Source organism: Penicillium bovifimosum (assembly GCF_028826915.1).
Source record: "Penicillium bovifimosum strain IBT 22155 chromosome Unknown utg000003l_segment0_segment0, whole genome shotgun sequence".
NCBI lineage: Eukaryota > Fungi > Ascomycota > Eurotiomycetes > Eurotiales > Aspergillaceae > Penicillium > Penicillium bovifimosum.
This window is the reverse complement of record NW_026622712.1, coordinates 409,778-431,202: the sequence shown is the minus strand read 5'-3', so window position 1 is coordinate 431,202 and position 21,425 is coordinate 409,778. Positions and strand designations below refer to the sequence as shown.

Genomic DNA, 21,425 nt, shown 5'->3' with positions numbered 1-21,425 from the left:
CTGATAGGGAAATTGACTCTAATCGGCGATAACTCCTGAGGCTGGTCACATTTGAGTTTGATCGCACCATTTCTTCAGGTGGACCCACTTTGCCCCACTTAATAGACTTTCGGGACAGATAGTCCAAAAATTGGCTTTAAGGGTGTTCCATAGTGTTCCAAGGTTGTGGGTCGGATACATAGACTTTGTACGTAGTTTGGATCCCACGGGCGAGTTTCGGGAGATGTGATAGGGGGTGTAATTGCTCCTATTTGGGAGTAATTAATTACAAGCGCCAGCTACAGTGGTTTTGAACCATGGCTCGAATTGCAAATGAGGGATTCGATGATCGACATTCACTTGGATAGGGGAGGCTTATGGGGTGATCAGCGGGTCCACCTCGAGCTCATGCTGCGATACAATACAGTGTGACCGCAGGAACGTTTGTGTATACATGTATTGCTTTCCCGTGCTTCAGACATTCAGAAAGTCATTCAGAATTCCAATTTGGCGGCATTGTAAACCAAGACCAATTCACTACCTTGAAACAGAAACAGCAGGTTGATTTACCATGAAGACCTCCATCAGCGAGCAGCCGCAGGGAGATGCCTCGCCAGCACCACCTTCTGAATGGGAGCTGGTCAATTCGGGCACTCGCATTGTGCGACCTCTTCGAGGAGTTGAGCTCATGCTCAAGTACTCGGAGCACTATGTCAATGGAAACGCAAGTCAACTTAAATCTCCCGCGTCACACACCACCGCAGAGATAGCTAACCCAAGCGCGTGGAATTAGTTTCAATTGACCTTGATGGCCTTCTTCGAAACCTCGCTGACGTGCGAACAACTGAAAAACCGCCATCAAGCAGCTTGGTGGCGGACTCGCGGCAGACGTCCGGTCGTCGGCGTTAGCACCGATATGGAAAATGTCACCTTCGAACCCCACGCGACCGTCGACGCAGCAAAAGAATGGATCGCAAAGACATGCCACGTCGTCAGCCGTACAACAGTTACCGACGTCTTCCTGGCACGCTCGCGACAGCCAGTGGGAGCTCCGATGATGACGCTCGTCGTCGACCCTATCCGCGGAAGTCGAGGCTGCGTCCTGAAGATGTCCCACACACTCGTTAGCCATGAGACCTTCAGAATTATACAAGACTTCATCACGGAGATGGCACGTCCGGAAAATGAACTCGGCATCGACACTGTCTTTTCCCCAGAAACTTGGTCCGATATCAGGCCGAACCTCCCGCAAAGCCTTGCTCACGCATACTCCATACACTACCACCCTACCCCGGCAGATCTTGAAGAAGTAATGAAAATCCAAGAGCGCGCACAGGCTCGCTGGTCACGTACGACGATCGGAATCCCACTTCACCCGGACTGGCAGACCCGTCCGACGCGGATCCATAGTAAAATCGTCAAGTTCGAACCTGAAGAAGCGGTAGCAGCTTTGAAGAGCATGAAGAAACTAGGCGTGACGCTTACAGCGGCTTTCTTCGCCTGCATCACGTCTGCCATTGCGCAAAGATACGGCTCAGGCGACGAAGAAGGCGCCCATCTTCTTTTCAGCGGCAATGCCAGACGATGGCTCGATATCGAGGATGGTTACGGTCGTGGCCCTATCACGATGGGTATTATCCCTGGCGGAATGTGGATCGATTCTAGCGAAGTCGATATCCGGGCGAAGGACAAGCATGGTCTGACGCAGCTGGCTAAGGCCATTGAGCGTCGCCAGGGTGATGATCTTGCTTCCCCGCACGTTATGGGCCTCTACGATCAGATGGCTCCTATTCTGGCCCAAGGCTTGGCCCAGCCCCAAGATCCTGCAGCATTCCCTACTGTTGGTCGTCCTACGCTGACGTCTCAGGGTCCGTTGCGAGATGATCGTCCTGCAGGCCCGGGCCAGATTCAAATGTCTGATTTTTATACCGGTGGCCGTAACACAGATCCAAATGTGTGCTTTGGACTGCATAGCTTCAGGGACGAGCTGAGATACAGTCTTATCTTCGATGAGCGTTTTTTCGTCCAGGATGAGGTCATGCAGCTAGCATATGCTGTTGCTGGCCTCTTCCGTAGTTTGATTGCGGAGGAGCTGGTGCCGGCAAAGCTTTGATTGACAAGTATAACTATGTGTTTCATGTTTTTACAAGTTAGTTATGTTAGGAGTTAGGTAGTTCTGGTCTTTGAAAGTAGTTGGGTACTAAGGTATGGTCTACAAATTTGAATGGTTGCAGTAGAAAATGTCTCGAATTCTATAGCGTAAACAAAGAGGCTTGTAGGAAAAACACACAAAGATCACAAAACAAAGTAAAGGCGACTCGAGAAGATGGATGTGAGCCGGGTATCTTTATCCATCACGAATATAAATGTTCTTAATATACCGACAGTTGCTTATCTGCAATTGGCGATGATGCTCCCGGAGTCATCGGCGGTGTCAACATTGGATCTTCCGTACTGCTCGTGTCTATGTGAGATAGAATGATCTTAGCAGCAGCCGCTGTACCGCCACCGATTTGGCTTCGCACAGCCCAGGTTCGGCAGTTGGACTTGAAGGTAGGCCAAAGCGGTCCGAGGAGGGTCATGATCTTATCTTCAATGTCTTTGGCTTCGACATATGGTGGTCGCTCGCTTCGCAGACCCAGACCAAATAGCTCTGCGTAGGTGGCATACTCGTGGGTATCGAGCCACTGGCTGAGGATCAGTTGTGGAATGGCGAAGTAGACGGCTTCATTGAAGGAGTTGCCTCCTCCATGGTGAATGAAGGCTTTAAGGGCAGGATGCGAGTAGATGGCGTGTTGGTTCTCAATCCAGTTGGTAAGTCGAATGTAAGGAGGCAGCTCGTCCGTTGAGAAGCGGTGGTGCGAGTCGACGGGGAAGTTGATTTTGAAGAGGAAGCGTACACGACCTCCTCGCCTTCTGTACACGGCTTCGAACCCAGAGATACAGTTCCAGAATTCGTGTCTTTCCCAGATAAACATCGAGCCCATGTTCATGTAGATGACATCTTCGCCGAGAAGCATGGCCTCGTCCACCCAGGCCAGCTCTGGACAGGTTGTTTGGTGTGTCGATGTATCCTCGGAGATTCCGGCACCGACAAACACCATTTTGGAAGATTGTCGCTGGTAGTCGATAAGGCCCAAAGTGTTAAAGTGGATGCCTGCGAGGCAGTTTTCGTCCTCCCAGAGGGGTGGTAAGAGCGATAAGTCATTGAAGATGCCGTAAGATTTGAGACCAAAGCGCTTCGACAGGAGATCTTGTCTAGCGACACAGCCGGGATGTGTCCAACTGTGGTAATATAAACGGAAGTTGAGATAGACATCTGTCAATGGCATGGAGATTAGCCCTGATCCTCTTTCTTTGTCTATCAAGAGTCACATACTTTCGAGTAGAGTTCCCCATGAACCATCGCGGTTTGAGGCCATTGGATGAGGTTCAAAGGCGCCAGAAATGGCACTCAGTCCTGGAGAGCACGGAATCGTAAGGATGTATTTTCGTTTTGTCAGAAGAACTCCGGTGATGAGTCGTGGTGTCAGAGCATCCACGCAGACTGTGGACGATGTCAGCTCGAAATCAGCACACCTCCCATATCTCAGAAACTCACCCATATCGGGATCTAGGGCATTGATATAGTCGCGCACCCTGACCGCCGTTTCAGCCTGCTCTTCTGCTGAGCCGAGTGAAGCCTCAATGCATGTCTCCAAGCTGATCGGATCACCGGGTGCGCTTCGCATCAGGTGCATTCGGTCTTGCATAAATGAAGTGCTAACGCCAAAATGTCAGTCGATTCGCAGATGAGACAGTGAAAAGATAAAGCATACAAATCGTCAACAGTGCGACCCGAACCAAGACTGATGAAGCGGATTAGACCCTGGTTGCACACCTCTTGCTCCATTGTGAATTGATCAATCTTCTTGCGGCATGATTCCGCCGATAAAAACGTCACAGCATGACCTTCCAATATCAACTGCTGCGCCGTGGCCAGCTGTACATTGACCTGGCCTGAGGCCGGGTTGGTCAAAAAAGTAATATGCATCTTGAGCAGTCTGGAAGCGGCGTGATAACAAGGTTGGAAACTGGAGCTTGCTTCCAATAAGTTGGTTCAAGTGTCAAATTCAATTCCGAAGTCCAAGATCGGGACAGGATTAGCAGGGGAATTAACACTGTTTATCAGTGGACCTCAAAGCCGTGGCTGTCCTGTGAGAGCTGTGCTGAAGGAAGTGTACCCACTCCTATGGTTAATAGTGCTGCAGCTCGGTAGATTCTGAGTAGCTTCGACAGGAGACTCCACTATGATCGCACAGGGGTAATGCTCCGGCGTGGCATCGCGCAATTCCGGTTGACTCGGCCGCTCATTGTGAAGATAGCGAGATCACGAGCAATCGTGCGTGATTTAGAAGCCATGTGAATGTCGCATTTACTTAGGCACCGACATTACCTTAACGACTTACATGTGCTTATCTTCGAGTCTTGTAAGCCTCCTGTAAACAAGCTCCCGAGGTCAATCTTAAAATTACTAGCGCGGTGCCCACCCATGGGATCGGCAGGGTCCCCGCGTGGAACTTAGTGGGAGGCTAGTAGCGCCTTGGCACCTGTAAGGCGTTTATCGCCCTCGGAAAGCCGCGCCCTGAAAGTCTAACCTTACGCCACCTCCAATGTATGCATATCGTAATGAAATTCTCCCATCCCCTTATCCGTAGGTGGGTCGACTGAAAATCGCGACAAGAGTTCGATTTATCTCTCAGTCCTACTTGAACCGGAGTACACACCCAAAGGGTTTCTTCTCAAAATTCTCACCCAAGACATTCATTTACTAGATTCCCATTCATTTTCTGGATTCCCACCCAAGACATTCATTCTCTTTTTTCCAATATGGGTTCTTCCTCTGTCCCGCAAGAGCCAATCGAAAGCCACGATGAGCAGCCAACTCTTATCGGTGGTGAATCTTGGCGCAATACTCAAGGTGGATGGATACGAGAATGCATTGGAGGCGAGCACGCCGTCTCCTACAATCAGAATGTACGAGACGGCCACACTGAACTGACCTGCGAGGTCCCCTTCAGTGCCAGCGTTTCAACAGCCGAGGTCATTCAGCGTGTCCGAAATTGTTGGCTTACCTGCCACGCAAGCCACCCAGAGATTGCCATCCAGCTCACCACGGGGAGAGAACTGCCCCAGATGATGAAGTTTGAGCCACTTCAGTCGGATGCTGACGTTGCCGAGTGGCTACACGACACATTCGAAGTTGTCACCGACCGAAGTGCCCGTGATGTGGTCAACATGACCTACAGTCGTCGTCTGCCGACCAAGGGTAAACGCAGTATGCTCTACCTAGTCACGGCAGGCGCTGCAGATCCCGCAAATCCTACGCGTCATTACCTTGTGTGGAATATGGGCCACGTCATGGCAGATGCCTACAGTGTCGTGCTCGTGTTCAATCACATTTTCAGTACTATCACCCGCGTTCCTGGCGATAGGAATTTGACTCTCAACAATCTCGACTACAGAGGCATCCTTGATCGTTTACCGGTTAGCCCTGTTACGACCTATCAGAACAAATACAAGCCGACCCAGAATGACGTTCAAGAATCGTTGAATGATGCCATTGCACAAAGCAATCTTTACGCTTCAAATGTATGTCCCTAGCGAATGAATTGCCCAAGTCAGACTTATTAACTCATTTCTCACAGATGTCCAAATCACTTGCCATGTACCCAGAGCCAGACAAAGCAGACCGCGAGCACAAAACTCACTGCATCCGATTGCAGTACACACTAGCAGAATCCAAAGCCCTGCTCGCCGGACTCCGCGAAGAGAAGCTCAGCATCACATTTGCAGCCGCCGCAGCAACGGTCCTCGCCGTGAAACAAGTCTACGGCAAGGGCCACGAGACTGGCGCGCTCCTCGGCATGACCCGAAACGCCCGACGATGGATCGACACATCCAAGGAGACTGGCAACTCTATCCCCAACGCCGCCGATACCGTCTTGCTCTGGGTTCCCTTCAAAGAGGAATGGTTCCGGGGCTCTACGCGCGACACCATTCTTTCCCTCGGTCGTGCGATCAAAAACCAACTGGGACCGCATCTTGTCTCCCCGCATTATCTGTCCAGTATCTCCTTCGGGGCTGATAAGTACGTGGCAAGCCTTGCCAACTCCGACGAGCCGAGTGGTGCGCCATGCCCGCCTGGCTTCTCGCCTCAAGGCGCTCTACCTCTCGGACGCTCGTTCTCGTCGAAGACTGCGTCGATTGAGGTGCACGACATCGTACATACCGGTCGACAGATCCATGACTCTGCCTGGGTTGGGATGTTCTCGCTTTGGGATCAGGTCACATTGTCTATGGGCTTTGATGGCAAGTACTATGATCCGATGACCATGGACACTTTCATGGGCTTGACCAAGTCTAACCTTGCGTCGTTGATCTCGCCGAGGTATCTCCGTGGTATTACATCCAAATTGTAGGATATTGCAGTTCAAGTTTTATTGGTTTGATATCTTGTTTATAGCGCTATTTCATAATATGTTGGCTGTCTTTCCCGCAACTCAAGTATTCCAACTTTGTAGTTTGATTATCGATGATGGATAGCATGCCGTTCTCACAGTTCCGATGAAGCTTGATGGCAACGAATGAGTAGCCTGGCCATCGCTGTAGAGTGTCCCGATAAATCGCCGATGATGCGGGTCCACGTCCACTGGTCAAAGCTCGAGCCAAAGATCAAAAGATTACCTCTGAACTATGATCTCAGATCTCAAAGATGAGGATGGGAGGGTCGGGGTCGGGATCGGGGTCCAGATCGGAGGTCGACCGGGGACGGGCCCTGGTCGGGCCCCGGTCGGGTGATAAGAGAAGCCAGAAGTGGATAAGGAAATTGTGTAGACTGTAGGGCAAACAGACGATAAACGAACGAACTGCACGCTTTTTATGATTGGAGGTGACCTGCAGGGCTGAAAATTAAGCATAAGAAAGGAGCGATATTATTGGTCGAACCAGCCACGTGCCTGAAGATCTGCAGTACTTGACTGACGCTAACCCGATTAAGAACATCAGCCTCAATTTTCAGGAAGAAGGGTTGGAACTTGGGCATGGCTGTGTTTGGATGCTTCAAATCCCAGCCCACTTCGCGCAGATCGCCTGACAAGGCCGCAGGCAGATCCGGATCGTAACGGCCGGATGGTATTTTTCAGTTCCATACGTCTAGTGCCAATCCCATTCTAGAACATTGCACACGGTGGAGTGCTCGGCTAGTGTCAGGTCTAGACTTTACCGTCTACATCAAAACTATGGTTCTGAGTGGTACAAGAGATAGCAGATTCCGCATATTCATAGAGCGACCAATTGATATACCGCAAACCTGCACACTGAGACACTCGGAACTCCTCTGCCGATGCGAAAACATGTGACATCTCAAGAATGAGAAGAGCTTATAGCACAAATCCGACAACTCCCAGGCCTAGACTTCGGGATGTCTCGGTCACGTCCTCTCGGTTCCAGCAGCTCATGGATTATAGCCAGCGTACGTCACGAGGCTTCGGGATGTCTCAGTCATGTCCTCTCGGTTACAGCAGTTCAGGGATCATGGCCAACGTACGGTACAGCTTATACACTTTGCTGCACCGATTGGCGCGCAAAGTCCACTTTCGCCATCTTGCACATGATACATCACAGGGAAGTGGGCTTGTAAACCTTCCAAGTACATTGAAGCCAGTGTCGTGCTCGGTGCGATGCAGAGAACACAGAGCGGGACTCGGCACGCTCCCCCTCGATAGGATGAATACGAGCAGTTCAAAATCTTGAAAATGCCTCGTTTCTCCCATGGGCTTGATAGGACAGGCGGGAGCAGGGAACATGTGAGATGGCGAGATGAATCTTCGATTGCGTGGTAGTCGGCCCGATTCCCATATCGAGACGGTCAGCTCTAGACTCCTAGAAAGGATAAGCGGAGATAATCACAGTATGCTATATTACCTGTTGACCAGGCTGTACTGAGAAGAAGTCAGCTTTTGAGCCGTCGTGATCTATAGTAACGATGACATCAGATATCGTCAACCACCAGGATGACAGTTCTCATTGTGAGTATGAATTTGTCATATAGATTGAAATGATCTTGGAACGATCCCATCTCAGCTAATGATCTCTAGGACCTAGGTAACATCAATATAGCAGGTCTCTCAGTATGCCATAGAGAGGGGTATTCCATATAGAAGTAAGACAAGATGCAACTTGCATCGGTCCTCAGCAAATCCCTCGTCACGTAAAAGGCCCCCAAACATGAATGGCAATAAGAAAAGAACATGAAATTCCATCATCCAGCCCACTGCCCACAATCCATGAGCTCCTAGATAAAACTAATAATATCCTTGAACTCATCCAGCAAGTCAATGCCATCATCCCATGGTGTGGTTAAATCCATACCAGTCCAGGGGACAGGGGAGATCGGTTGATCTGGTTCCAAAGGCTTTTCCTCTGCCAGAGCATTTTGGGCGTGATCTTGCAAAGCACGGACAGATGGACTTTTCTTCTGTCGCTTCGGGGATGCTTCTGTTTGGGTTTCGTCTTCGCCTGCCTTCCTTTTCAGGGAGGGAGGCGGCACTGTGCTGTCCTCGGCCGGAGAGCCTTTGTCACTTAGCATTGGAGACTCTGCCGAGCATGGAGGTGTGTCGTCAATCACAATTATTTCGGTATTAGTTCGCAGGGTCGATGGTTCGGTCTGGCCTTGGTCTTTCCCAGATGGCTTGGGTCGTGCCAAAGAGCTCTGTGTGACATCCACATTCTCCTTTTCAACGACGGGATCATCTTCGGTGCCACCTTTACCCTCGCTGTTGATGACTGGAGCGTCTGTTCTTGTTGTATCATGCCTCTTATGTCCAAGAAGCTCAGATGGAGATGGGAGATCGTCGAAGTCATCATCACCATAGTCGCTGGAGAGCGTCTTTACGGGACTAGTGGTTTTCCTCTTGAGTGATAACATGTTCCTGTCCAGCTCCGAAAGGACAGATGTTGATCGAGCTCCATTGTTCCTTTTGACTTGTGGCTGGAGAGTCTTCTTAGCCTTTGGATGATGCTCACTCTGCTTGGGCTTGTTGGCACGCTGTCCAGTCAACTCTTTCCCCGGTTTAGGCTTATTGACCGGCGTGCTCTTCGTGATACTGGCGGAAATCGTCAGCTGATTGAGACCATTGTCCTTCTGGGTCGTGGGCCCTGTCCGCTTCGGGGGCTTCGGTGGCTTGTCCAAGCCTTCCCGACAGCAGAAATGTTTGCAACTGGGATCGTTAGATCTATACTGAAACAACGAAGAACCTTGCAAACCTCGTCTTGTCTTTGCATTTATGATTGCAGGCCCATTTGCCGTTCGCGAGCCTCACTGGTTCGTACTCCTCGTCATCTTGCTCGCCCATATCTGCGGCCCAGTCATCCTCTCGGGATGTAGCGCTCTTTGGCACTTGCTTGACCAAACTTGGCGGGGTGGAATCGATTGAGAACCAGTCAATGTCATCGGAGTCATGATCTTTTGATTTCGTAGGCTCATTAGCTTTACCGCAGCGTTTATTTGAAATGAAGAAATCATCGAGTTCCAAGTCATCACCGTCAAAACTTATATCTGGCTGAGATTCTGTGTTGCCGTTGACTGAATCTCGCGCCTGCGCACGAGGCACGTTGGTCTTCTCTTCCTTTGTGACTTTGGAATTCAAACTCCCGTCTCGTCTCGCAGTGGGTATTTGAGGTGGTACTTTGACATTTCCTGCGTTTTGCTTGATATTCTCGACTGGTCCAGCTGCAAACATATGGGATGGCAGCTTGGGTCTGAGCTCAGCTTGTTTAGATGTCCCAGCTAGAGATTCGTTAACAAAAAGAAGCTGGTTTGATGTTGGAGAGTTCTCACCAATGTCATCGCACAGAACATGACACACGATGGCCTGTTCTGCGCTCGTCAAATCCGCACTAAGATCAATTTCTAACCGTTCCTGGAGCTTGCTTGCACTGCGAGAGCGTCAGTATCCGACGTGCTACACAGGCGGATCGTGGCCGAATAAGTGCGGATCTTACCTCGTGCGTCGGAAATCAATCAAATGACCATCAGACCTCTCTGTCAAACAACAAACATAAACCGGCCGACGTAGAAAGTGTGTCGGGGTCTTGTCATTCATGAACGCCACCTCAACCCTGAATCGAACATTGACACTGCCATTCTTCACGTCCTGTATGTATGCCACAGTCAGCAGTTTCCATATATTCTGCAGGACAGTGCAAACCTTTCCGACCATCTTCACAGCAACCCTCAACTTCGGGAACTCCTTCAATCTCGATAACAACTTGGACCCGAAAGGGGGATTCTTGCTAAGGGCCATCTCAATTTGATGAGCTTCTGCACATTCCAGTTCTTCAATACTGGTAATCCCAGCAGCAGCCAACTTGCGAACAGCAACAACGCCTACTTGCTCAATTTGCTTCATCTGGAGAGGTGAGTGATCCCAGACCTTTGCTCCGAAGCTCCGGGCGAGTTCAAGGGCATTGCGGATGGCGACTGAGTCGCCGCGTGCAATTTGGCAGTCGATTAAGCAGCGGATCAGTCGGTTCACATGCGCAAAGACTAGAGACTTCTCTTGCTGGAAGGTGAATTTGTGTTTTTGGAGTTGTTCACTGTCGGGGAACTCGATTGCTCCTAGCTCGGATTGGATGAGTAGTGAGACCTTGTGGGCTTGGAGGGCTAGATCGACTTTGATTGGGAAACGAATGCCTGGATCGCGGTTGATCTCTCGGTAGAGTGGTTTATCCCCTTGTTTTAACCGGAATTCATGGAATTCTTGGGCCTGTGCAATCGCCTCAAGCTAGAACAATATGTCAGCGGAGATCCATATTCCGACAATGTGATAACGCTTGGCTTACAGTCTCGGATAAAGTAGCTTTCGGCTTTAACGACAGCAGCACTTTCATAGTCTCGAACTGGATATAGTAGCGAGCCATGGCATCACCGAACTGCGTGGAACAAAGCCTCTCCGCGTCGACCAATTCACACTGGCGGAGGAGATCGATATCCTTCTCACAGATCTGGCGAAGCAACTCATCTTCGTCTTGCTGGTTTGCACCTTCCTTGAGCTTATAGTGCGTCGGATTCCGACGAAGCCTAACAAACAGGAAGGTCCCAGCAAGCCATTTGACAGCAGACTCGACGTCTGAAATATGGCCCAAGCCAATTTCGGCATTGAGGTGATCAATGAGATTCAAGTGCAAGCAGCTCTCCAGGCTCTCCGAGCCCTGAACCAGTCTTTCATAGTGAGCCACACGCGCCTTCCTCGTGAGAATGACTGCGGTAGCACTGTCGTCATATTGAGGCCGGCCCGCGCGGCCGAGCATCTGCATCATCTCCAGATCCGAGTATTCCTTGCAGCCGCCATCTTGCCAACTGACGGTGTTTTTGATGATCACTAGCTGACAGGGCAGGTTAACCCCGACTGCAAGTGTCGAAGTGCAACATATGACACTGATGTGTCCATCTCTGAAGCCCGTTTCGATGGTATGGCGATCGGCTGGGCCCAAGCCTGCATGGTGGAATGCTACGCCGGCAAGAAGTGTTGCTATTGTCTGTTAGCGACGTACTGTTATCACAGAGCAGAAGGTATTACTCTTGAGGTCCTCATTATGAGCTTCGAGGCGCCTCTGGGGTCCCTTCCAACACCTGGCAGGCGGATTCGTCAATGTCCAAAGGCGAGCCAGGTCTTTCGCTGTCGCGAGCGATGAGTTTCGCGTGCAACAGAAGATCATAATAGGCTTCTGACATGAGTGGGTTCCTATAATTTCGGGTAATCTTCGCAATCATGATCAGTATGCCGAAGGAGCACCTCAAAAAGAAACTGTTATGGAAGTTACTCACTTCGAACCACAGACTTTATCGAACGCAAAGTCATTGAGACTAGACGCATACCCATACACAAATTTCTTCAATTTCACAGGCCTAAACTCCTCGCCGAAATGCTCCCGGTGCGCAGGTACGGATTGGTTCGTTGCGTCCTTCCCAAGCCAGGTCGCGATATCTTCAGAGTTAGGAACAGTAGCGCTCAGCGCTACAAACCTTACGTTTGATCCGATATTCTTCATCCGAGATACTACGGCCTCGAGCGTAGCTCCCCGCATCTCCTTCAGGATATGCACCTCGTCAATGAGAAAGAGTTTCACCAGCTGCATCAATTTCATATGGTCCTTCCATTTCCGGGTTATGCTATCCCATTTTTCGGGAGTCGTGATGATGATTTGGCTACTCTGAACGTTACGCAGTTGCATGTGGTCTGTGTCGCCCGTAAGTTCTGCGCATGTGAGGCCCAGACTGGAGAACTTGGAGTGCCAGTCGCGAAAGCGCTCGCTGCAGAGAGATTTGGTGGGTGCTTGATAGACGACTTTGAAACCTTCGTCTTTGATCGTGTTCAAGAGCCTGCATATGGCTAGCTCCATGACCACTGTCTTGCCGCTTCCAGTCGGTGCGGACAGAACGATATTGTCGTTACTGTTGTAGATCGGGTGGAAGGATTTGGATTGAATGGCATTGAAGAGCGGGAAGGGAAACAATGAACGATGGTTCTCTGGTAGATCATTCACTGGCACGAGGACAATCCCTCGCACAGAAGGCGGGATGTTGCTGAATAGGTCCTGGCGTTGTTCCTTGCTAGCTGAGGCAGCCGGATAATCTTGAGTGTTCAATTTCTGCGGCGACGATTGAGTATTCTCATTCAGATATCGTTCAAGACTCGTCCCAAGACTGCGCTGTCCCGGCTGTGACCCATTCTTTCTTGGTCGGAACAAAGCCAACGGGCTCGAGGGTGGGCCTAATAAAGCGTCGGACGAACTGGTCCCATTTCCGCCACGAGAAGGAGTGATACTCGTACTTGCTAATTCTTGTCAATGTCAAACCAATGCCAGCATCCAGTCAAGCCAACTCACATGGAAAGAATCGCGAAAGTTGCGGCGAGTCAATCTCAGACTGCCGAGATGTCCGAAGCGGTGCAGACCTAGGGAAGCTAAGCCCAGCATCTTCAAATGCGTTCTCTCTATGCTCTGAAGCTAGTAGTTCCAGATCTTGGCTTCTGTCAGCATCCATCATGATACCGAGACAGCCGACTAACCAAAATCATCCAACTGAGGATCCTCATCATGAACCGAGGATGGTAAGGCATTGAAAGGCTTTCGGGGTGATGGACTGCTGGCACGTGGCTGCTGGGAGCCCTCGACGAGTTTCTGGTCGATGATGCCAGTTCTACTGCTTTGGGGTATGGGGAAGTTTGGACGCCTCTGCGTGGGCAATTGGAATGGTTTAGAGTGATATCTCTGATGATTCCGACGCATCTCGGAATATCTTCTAGAGCATGGAGGTTGAGCTGGAGTTAGCGGGGTTCAGTTGCATGGAACTTATAGTTCAAAGACCCAGCCCTGGTTCGTGGGCCCGATGACGTGACGGCACGTGGACCGTCCATACCTAACTGTACTTGAACCTAGCGGGAATCAAGTGTTTCGATAATCAGATTTAGTGAATTTGGTAAGATCTCAAGTCATGTGGGTATATAAACGTGTTTCATTGCTTCGTATATATGCATACATCAGCCAAGAGTAATCAACTGGTGGCAAAAGGGCAGGCGAAATGCAGCTGCGAAGGAGTAGCTAGCTCCAGATGAGCAACACCATCAGGGAGGTTACGATAATTCCGCCGCGGGAGTCCTCGAATACCGCACTTACATCCGCATCCGCCAGGTATCGAATATCGTGCCCCGTGAAGAGGCTTGCTAATGATGGACAGCTAGTTTTGAATATGTGTGGCAGTCCATAGCAATCATTTCTCCTCGAAATAGCCGCTACCGCTTACATTCCGGCTAGAGCTTACTCTAGCATGACCTGGTCCAGGTGAGGTAGGACGGGACGACGACATGCCATCGGAGAGGAAAGGTGTAGATGGAAGTTTGATGGAGAAGTCGTTGGGAGGTGCCAAGGGTGAGCCCTCGGGGCCTGCGGAGTCCTTCTCATAGGCGTCGATGCGGATTGGGGGTGGACGAGATGCACCCATTGCAGGGCTGAAGATCGGGTTTCCATAGTAGTGCGTTGCTACCAGGACTGCGGCTGAGCCCAGAAGGAACTATAATGTCTCAGTTAGCCGGGTTCACAATACTTGTAGTATGTGCCATGGTAGTGACTCAAATGAGGAGGTAGAGGCTGGGGTGATGCGTTGAAGAGGCAAGGGGACATACGCTTGCAGTGACCTCGAAGTCAAACAGCCATATGCTGCCAACAATGCTCAGAATGATGTTGGCGGTTGTCGCCAAACTCATTGCGTCCTTCTGCGCGTGGCTGACGTAGAAGGCGGAAACGATGCCACCCAAGGCCTGGATGATGATGGTAGACCACACCGCCCAATTGTAGCCCTGGAAGAAGCCATCTTCGGCGATTTTCTCGCCATCCCGGAAAACAATCCCAATGAAGAGAGCCGGGAAGACGGAGTAGACAGCCAATTGCACATTGCGGATCCACAAAGAAATATGTTTAGAGCTGTCTTTTAGGACTTTCTCAAAGAAGATACTCGCAAGACCAGACGCCACAGACGCCCCTATGGTTGCAAGGAGACCAATTGTGGGGTTCAAATGTGGGTCGGCTGTTTGGATATCCTCTTCGATACCCTCGTAGGTCGCAGACCGCTTGTGCAGGCTGCTACCAGCACCAAGACCTTGCTTGACAGCCTTCCATTCCTCTAGAGATCGGGGGAAATGGTGGTTGGCGTGGTCTTCCTGCACCATCTGCTCGGGGCTCGCATCGGGGATTTGCACCAATGCCACGCCCGCCACGAGAAGGAGGAGCAAGCCCCACTTTCGGGGAGGGATGCTCCGCTTCAAAAGCATCAGACCAAAGATCGCAGTGGTAAGAAACTTCAGCTGAAACGTGATTTGGAAGGCCGCAGCTCGCAGATTAGATAGCGCAATGTATAGAAGGGAGTTGGACAAGACGTCCAGAGCGGCAGGGATGGCGAGTTTCCAGCTGTCGCCTGAGAATACGGCGCTTGTGAGGGAGAAAAAGAGGGAGGTGGCGGGCATAGACGCTGGTGCTGTTTTTGAAACGTCATAGAGCGCCATTGTGAGAGAGATGGCTAGCTTAACCACTTCAGCCAGGAAGACTGCTGTAGAGGTAAGGTAGCGTTTACCACCGGCGGGGGGCATGACTCGTGAATAATGAGCTAACTGTAACATTATAAGACCACCAAGGTTAGCCTCACTCCTGTTGTATTGATACCCTCGTCGCGTAGGATCACTTACCAAGACGAACGCAGTAGACTCCGTGGTCAACTATAGAAACCAAAACAAGTCAGTGAACAGAATTCTGAGGCCCGAGACGACCGTGCAATCTCCAATAATATCCTACCAAAATCCATGGCAACGTATTGGCCGCAGCTCGCAGCCCAGATGGCTGGTGTTGGGCGCGATCCCCCATGACGACGAAGTTGTAGGTCGTGTGTTTGTTCCCTCTAAACAATGACCGACGCTTCCACAAATCGGGCACAGAGTGCAATCGCCAGTTCGGAGTCGCAAATGGAAATAGTACGTGTAATGAAGAGAGCGACCAGAAATGTGTGCGGTGGCAAGGCCAATTCGCAAAGCAGGGGTGTGCGTTTAGGGATCTTCCCTACTAGGGTCCGACAGTCAGGGTCTGCGGAGCACTATGGCGGAGGCGGCGCGGGTGGCTGGAAGGCGAAGGAGAGGACGAGCTTCGATAGACTCGGCGGTTTGGAGGCGAGTATTTCTAGGGAGGGCGAAAGAAAGAAGGAAAGGACGATAAGATAAACAGTTCGCGTAGACCCTTAAAAGTCTGGGGTTATACGAAGGGGTTGGCGGTCAAAGAGTCAATCACGGGGATGTTAAGAGTGACAGCCACAAGAAGTAAGTGGATGTGAAGAGGGGGTCTGATCGAAATTTACGGAGTAGGCTTCTAAGCTTCACTAACTAGGTCATCTTTAGGCATTCTTCATGTTTATGTTTACGGAGTACGGATAGTTAAGGCCTTTGGTCTCAGCCCCTTAATTTTGTGGGTTGCTTATCGATGACGTTGTAGTTAAGCTGGCCTCCACCTGAGCACCCTCCGGGGCCCACGTCTTCCTGCGCCTCGCCCCATTCCACAAACACATGCCGTCATTTGTCAATGTCTATTGTGCTCATAATAGTTACTCCGTGTTCCTAAGGTAGTGGCTATCCTTGAGCTGGTGCTCTAGAGAACCGGGATCGTCTCGATCCAGTTGGAAATAGCCCAGCCCCCGAAGTCATTAGGCTTGCAGCTAATACTGCGTTTTGTATGTACAACATCGGCCATGCTGGACCACTTTCCGTGGTGGATAGTACGTTAGAGGTCGGGATAAGAAATTGCGCATGTTCGAGTGATGAGTTGATGATCATTGAGATAATTAATTGTAATAAAGCGTGAGCCGAAAAATAAATGTCGTGAAAGACACGAAACCAAGGGAGAACATGATGGCAGGCATTGAAGTCTGCGCTTAAACGCTAATCCGAAAACAAACAGAATTGTGGAAAGACATGAATGAACAAGGTCATGTAGGAAAGTGACAAGAGAAGACGTGACGTCTGTGTGGTTGAGTAGACAAGAGATTGGAACAAAAGTGTATAAAGTTTCTAAGATGCATGAGAAGGAAAATGTGAAAGACGGACGAAAGATCGTGGAGATGATTCAAATGAAAAAAAATGAAATACAGATTGGGAAGGGTACAGAAATGTAAGGGGTAGAATGAATGTGATGGGTATCGGAGAGCCACACCCTTAATGCACAGTAGCGATATTGGCGCGCTCCTGGTTCCAATCAAAGTCGAAAGACCAAAGAGGAAGACCGTGATTGTGTTTTAACTCACCACCGGCATGGAACATGATAGCTTCACTACTATCACTGCGGCGTCGGGTGTGTAGCTTCTGATCTTCCGGGATGGCAGGCGGGGGGCCTTGTGGAGGGGGCTTCGGGGAAGGAAGCGGCGAAAAACGATGAATTGGCAAAGTAGGCGTTAACGGTGAAGCACCATTGGTAGAAGGCGAGGGCAAGCTTTCGGAGTAGTCGGTACTGAAGCCCGGGGACGGGAGTGCGGTGCCGGTCTGGGCAACACTCTTTTCGGACCGAGCGTCAAACGGGGGGAAGACGTTGCTAAGACGCAAGAATGAAGTGTCGGATCCGCAGAATGAATCGCGGGACGGGCCAGAGGCTAGTGATCTCCGGTCCGCTCCAGCCGCATTGAACAGGCTAGGTGTGACCTTGCCCTTACGAACTCGCATCGCCTCAAGCAGATCTTGCTCTTGGCGGGTCACTGCGATCACGCGACTCCTTCGGTTTAACTCCTTCAGCTCTGCGGGAGTACGAGAAGGCTGCTGCGGGAATGCCGCGAGGATCTCATCCGGGATAGTGGGAACTCCGCTCGAGCGATTGGCCTGTGTGCTTCGTCGCGTCGTCTGAGAAGACTTGCCGTTCGAGGTCTGAGAAGCCTTTCGTGGACGAGCTGCTGGGATTGGTTGACTCTTTTCGGTGAGGTGGGAGCCACGACTGCTAGTCGAAGGCGCCCGAGCAAAGCGCCTCACTGCCGTGGCGGTGGTGGCATGCGCAGTGGAAGCTGTGTACACCTCGCCCTCATAGTCACCGTAGGGATCCACACTGCCTCGGAACTTGTTCCCGTTCTTTGGCGCGGTGGTAGGTGTATGTTCTTCATCATCGTCCTCATCCTCTGAAGAAGAGGAAAGGCAGAGGATACTGGTATTTCGCAGATCCTTGTTTTTCAAGGTGCTCTTACTGCTCTTCTTAGTCAACGAGCTCTTCACGCTCTTTGAATTCCATACGTCAGACTTCCAGGACTCTTGAGAAGTGCTCTTGCCACGAGCCCGACCCGAGTCCGGACATGTGGTAGGGCTCAAATAATTGTCCTTGGGTCGAGAAGTAGGGCTGCGGGCACGTCGCGAGCTTTTACGAGTTTCCTGGTGGCGTGGCTGCTCCTGCTGCAAGTGTTCTCGGCTGTTCGAATACATACTCGAGCGACTCATGAGTGAGCGCCGTCCCGCATATCTATCCAGTGCCAGGTCGATCTCACTCGTTCCCACCGTCCGTTCCAACGGGTGGTCGAGCCAGTCGCTGCTCTTGCTCTCTGCAATTGAAGGCAAATCCGAATTATCGATACCATGCTTGTATGGGTCGTTCTTAGTGACTGCCGACGATCGGCGAGTAGGTATATCAACCGGTCTCCTTGACGTAATTTTTTGCGTGGTGCTTATCCTGTCAACCTTGTGGGGAGCAGGTTCCGCCACAACTGTTGAAACTGGTGAGGGGGAGTCGACCATTCGGTGAGGGGACAGAAGTGTTTGTGGTGCGGGGTTCTTCGGTTTTGGGAACAACCCAGAAAGGTCAATTCTCGATGGACGCATCTTCCGCTTGGATTCCTTTGGTGGATCTGACACCTGCGTGTATGTGACTTGGGGATCAATGCTGAGGCCATGTCGTACTCTAGGCTGGAGGGGCTGGTTCTTGACTGATTTGGATGATTCTTTGGAGGTGAAGTAGGAGAATAAGGTCGACGAGGAGCCAGTATGGTGGATCTTTTTCGACGGTTTCGGGAGAGGTGGTGCAGCTTCCTGTGATTGGTAGTTTTGGCCTAGCAGAGGTGATGAAGCCCGCACGCGAAGGTTTTGCTCGGGGATCAAGTGATCTGAAGGATTCGGGAATGGCATGAAGCCGGAGCCCTGTTTAGGCGCACTGCCGGGAGGCTTCACAAAGCTCGGCCGGGGTACATTTGGGGCCTCTTGCCATCCGCCATGTTCCTTGGGAAGTGTAATGTCGGTTCCGAAGAACCGTTGGGCTTTCGATGCCCTCCGATCTGCGACTGTGGTACCCTTCTTTTCCTCCGGGTCGATTCGTACCGGAGTTCGGCTCGATGTTCGCAGCGGCACATGGACGGGTGTCAATTCTCGGTGGCCCATGGTGGAGGATGACGTTGAAGGTTCAATTGGGCATAAAATCGTATGCGACCAGTGTCCCGAGCTCGAAGTGAACAAAATGTTTTGACAGGTGAGCGGGTCCCAGGTGATTCAAGTATCCTCTCGCTTCCGTCACTAGGACTCGATCTACTCCACAAGCCAAATTAGTTACCAATTTAGGGGAAATTGGCGAGGCAACGTACCAAACAATGAACGTGGAAAATGAGTGAATTCGTCTCAGATCGACTCAGACACTGGAGAGAAAGCAGGTTTCAAGTTTGCAAAGACACCAAGTCCAGAATTGGATCTATAAGTTGGGGTGAAGTTATTTTTGTACGATGTTCAATGTAGGACAGCGTCCCAACACGAATTATTTAGGAAATCCTTGAAATGGATGTTTCTTGTTCACATGGTAAAGGGGGGGGGAAGGATCCCCACAGTATGTCTAGCAAGCAGAAGCCTCATAGGCTGAGAATGACTGGCACGGGCGTGTTTCATTATTTCATTCCAATTCCATTTAATGGATTTAATTTAGTGGAGCGCGGCATCTTGTCAAAAGAAGTTGATCGACAGTGATTGTCGGTGAGAACTGGAGTTCCCAGGTTCTGCTGATACGCATAAAAAGCCTTGGATTGGCTCTCAGGGGTATAAGATATCACATCCAAGTACAAGTCACTTGGAAATGTAAATGGTAAATTGTATAGAAATTGATATCACAGTGGTTGCGTATACAAATGCATAAGGCTCATTAATTTTCCATTGCCTCGTGGATAGGAGATTTAACCCCCTTACCGGAAACCCTAAAAGTTCCCTCCTAAACTCCGGGGATTGAAGAATCGAAATTCCAGAACGTGGGCCCTTTGTTGTTGTACACTATTGACCCCCTCATACTAAACTCTTTACATCCTGGTGATTTGGAATTAAATGTAATTTATTTCTCTATTCTTCACTCATCCTCCATTCGCAGGGATCTATTCTCATTTCTCCCCTAAGCTAAACCCCCGGTGGATTCCGAGGCTAACTAAATCCAGAAACTATGGAGCATCCACCGCGATAGTTGCCCAAATTTCCACCAATTCACTAACGGTGGTTCCTGATCGACGCTCGTTTATCGACCCAAAGGCCCGGCGCCAAAGACGCTGAGATCTTGCTAAGGAGTACAGGCCCCAGTATTTTATTTCGTATCTGCTTTCGTGACAAATACGATAGCCGGCCCCCAGCCCTGGCATCTGCACGTCCCAGGAACTGGTAATGATCGGCTTGTAGGCGGGCTCGCTCCTCTCTGTACTAAACTCAATCCTGCACATGCGCGGGAGACGGGAAGGATTTGAGACACTCATCATAGGGTTTGGGGCTGACAAGTTGACAGCCTTGGCCCCTGAGCCGCGGACGCGCATGTGAGGAGTGATGGGTTGGCTTGCAGGTTGCAGTCAACAGACACATAATCCTCATGAAAACATTGAGATAGACTCATCGTACAGCAATAGAACATACGGAGTATGCCATAGTCCGGACTCCGTACCCTCGTCTCCCTTTTACAGATCGGTCTCTGGTCATGTAGATCAATCCATCGGGCGCCTCCGTGCGCCTGCCCGTGTGCCGCGTTCAATGTCGACCCACGAGACGCAACAAGCAGTGTTGCTGCTTCGGGGTAATTTTACCTCTAATGCTACTCAAGATCGAGATCCCTGTTATCCGAGATCTATTGGCCGAACATCGATCGACATCCCTGTACGTAATTAGCGGGATAAGCCACTTTCGTCTGCCACTCCAAATGGGAATTTGGAAGGGTCCAAACGGGTCAAAATCGTCAAATAGTAAACGCATGAAATAAACCGTTGTAAACACAATCGGAAGTGGCAAATCATAAACAAAACATACACGTCAAACGACTATTAAACCCGAACTAGTGGTTTGGCATGCGGCTATGTCGCATGATTGCGGAGACTCTCTCCTGATGGTCGCCAATAGTCGATTCCACTAGTCTGGGCTCGTTCCAAGGTTCCGAATCCGATCTATTGTCTGTGAGGTCAAGGTGGCTTGACTTAATGTCGATCAAATGAGGATCATGAAAATCCTCCACATTATTCCACCTTCCAAGGACTCTTGCGTCAGTCTCCGATAGAGATGCACAGAATAGAGTGATCTGCGTTCGTTCCCGGTGTGGAAAAGGAAAAAGGCTGAAAAGGACAAAAGCATGAAACATCAGGTGGTGGAGGCTATGCTCTACCTAATAGATGATGATGAGAGCTAGGCAGTGTCGCCTTAGCATTCAGTGAAGCTACCTATCCACATACTGCTTATTTTAGGATTGTCCACCAAATTCTGTCTCGTGGACTATGCTCATCTGAAACACCCAACAACCCATTGTCCTGGGAGATCTGAAGATCCAAAAATTGGGTAACTAGAGTAGTACATAGCCTGCAGATCTTCTATCTGAACTTGCAGCCAACTTTCGCCTCTTGGACCTCC

The 21,425-nt window shown here is 50.5% G+C and overlaps 7 protein-coding genes across 7 annotated transcripts; 2 read left to right on the top strand and 5 right to left on the bottom strand.

The window, feature by feature from the left end:
• Positions 1-787: 787 nt before the first annotated feature.
• N7515_003214 (uncharacterized protein) lies at positions 788-2,092 on the top strand (the record flags this gene model as incomplete). The annotated part of the gene is made up of 1 exon (XM_056663958.1): positions 788-2,092. One exon carries the CDS (start codon positions 788-790, stop codon positions 2,090-2,092), a length of 1,305 nt encoding a protein of 434 aa, XP_056523015.1.
• Positions 2,093-2,351: 259 nt separating this feature from the next.
• Positions 2,352-4,012, bottom strand: N7515_003213 (glycosyltransferase family 1 protein; the record flags this gene model as incomplete). Its single annotated transcript, XM_056663957.1, has 4 exons — positions 2,352-3,298; positions 3,359-3,526; positions 3,581-3,741; positions 3,798-4,012. The coding sequence occupies 4 exons, from the start codon at positions 4,010-4,012 to the stop codon at positions 2,352-2,354; spliced, it is 1,491 nt and encodes a 496-aa protein (XP_056523014.1).
• Positions 4,013-4,848: 836 nt separating this feature from the next.
• Positions 4,849-6,440, top strand: N7515_003212 (uncharacterized protein; the record flags this gene model as incomplete). The annotated part of the gene is made up of 2 exons (XM_056663956.1): positions 4,849-5,610; positions 5,667-6,440. 2 exons carry the CDS (start codon positions 4,849-4,851, stop codon positions 6,438-6,440), a joined length of 1,536 nt encoding a protein of 511 aa, XP_056523013.1.
• A 1,874-nt stretch (positions 6,441-8,314) lies between these two features.
• On the bottom strand, positions 8,315-13,311 carry N7515_003211 (uncharacterized protein; the record flags this gene model as incomplete). The annotated part of the gene is made up of 9 exons (XM_056663955.1): positions 8,315-9,239; positions 9,286-9,957; positions 10,024-10,175; positions 10,230-10,805; positions 10,864-11,552; positions 11,601-11,782; positions 11,849-12,857; positions 12,910-13,044; positions 13,092-13,311. 9 exons carry the CDS (start codon positions 13,309-13,311, stop codon positions 8,315-8,317), a joined length of 4,560 nt encoding a protein of 1,519 aa, XP_056523012.1.
• A 481-nt stretch (positions 13,312-13,792) lies between these two features.
• On the bottom strand, positions 13,793-15,435 carry N7515_003210 (putative UDP-galactose transporter; the record flags this gene model as incomplete). Its single annotated transcript, XM_056663954.1, has 4 exons — positions 13,793-14,092; positions 14,205-15,185; positions 15,261-15,290; positions 15,367-15,435. The coding sequence occupies 4 exons, from the start codon at positions 15,433-15,435 to the stop codon at positions 13,793-13,795; spliced, it is 1,380 nt and encodes a 459-aa protein (XP_056523011.1).
• A 1,334-nt stretch (positions 15,436-16,769) lies between these two features.
• Positions 16,770-18,956, bottom strand: N7515_003209 (uncharacterized protein; the record flags this gene model as incomplete). Its single annotated transcript, XM_056663953.1, has 1 exon — positions 16,770-18,956. The coding sequence occupies one exon, from the start codon at positions 18,954-18,956 to the stop codon at positions 16,770-16,772; it is 2,187 nt and encodes a 728-aa protein (XP_056523010.1).
• A 1,031-nt stretch (positions 18,957-19,987) lies between these two features.
• Positions 19,988-20,350, bottom strand: N7515_003208 (uncharacterized protein; the record flags this gene model as incomplete). The annotated part of the gene is made up of 1 exon (XM_056663952.1): positions 19,988-20,350. One exon carries the CDS (start codon positions 20,348-20,350, stop codon positions 19,988-19,990), a length of 363 nt encoding a protein of 120 aa, XP_056523009.1.
• Between the last annotated feature and the right edge of the window lie 1,075 nt (positions 20,351-21,425).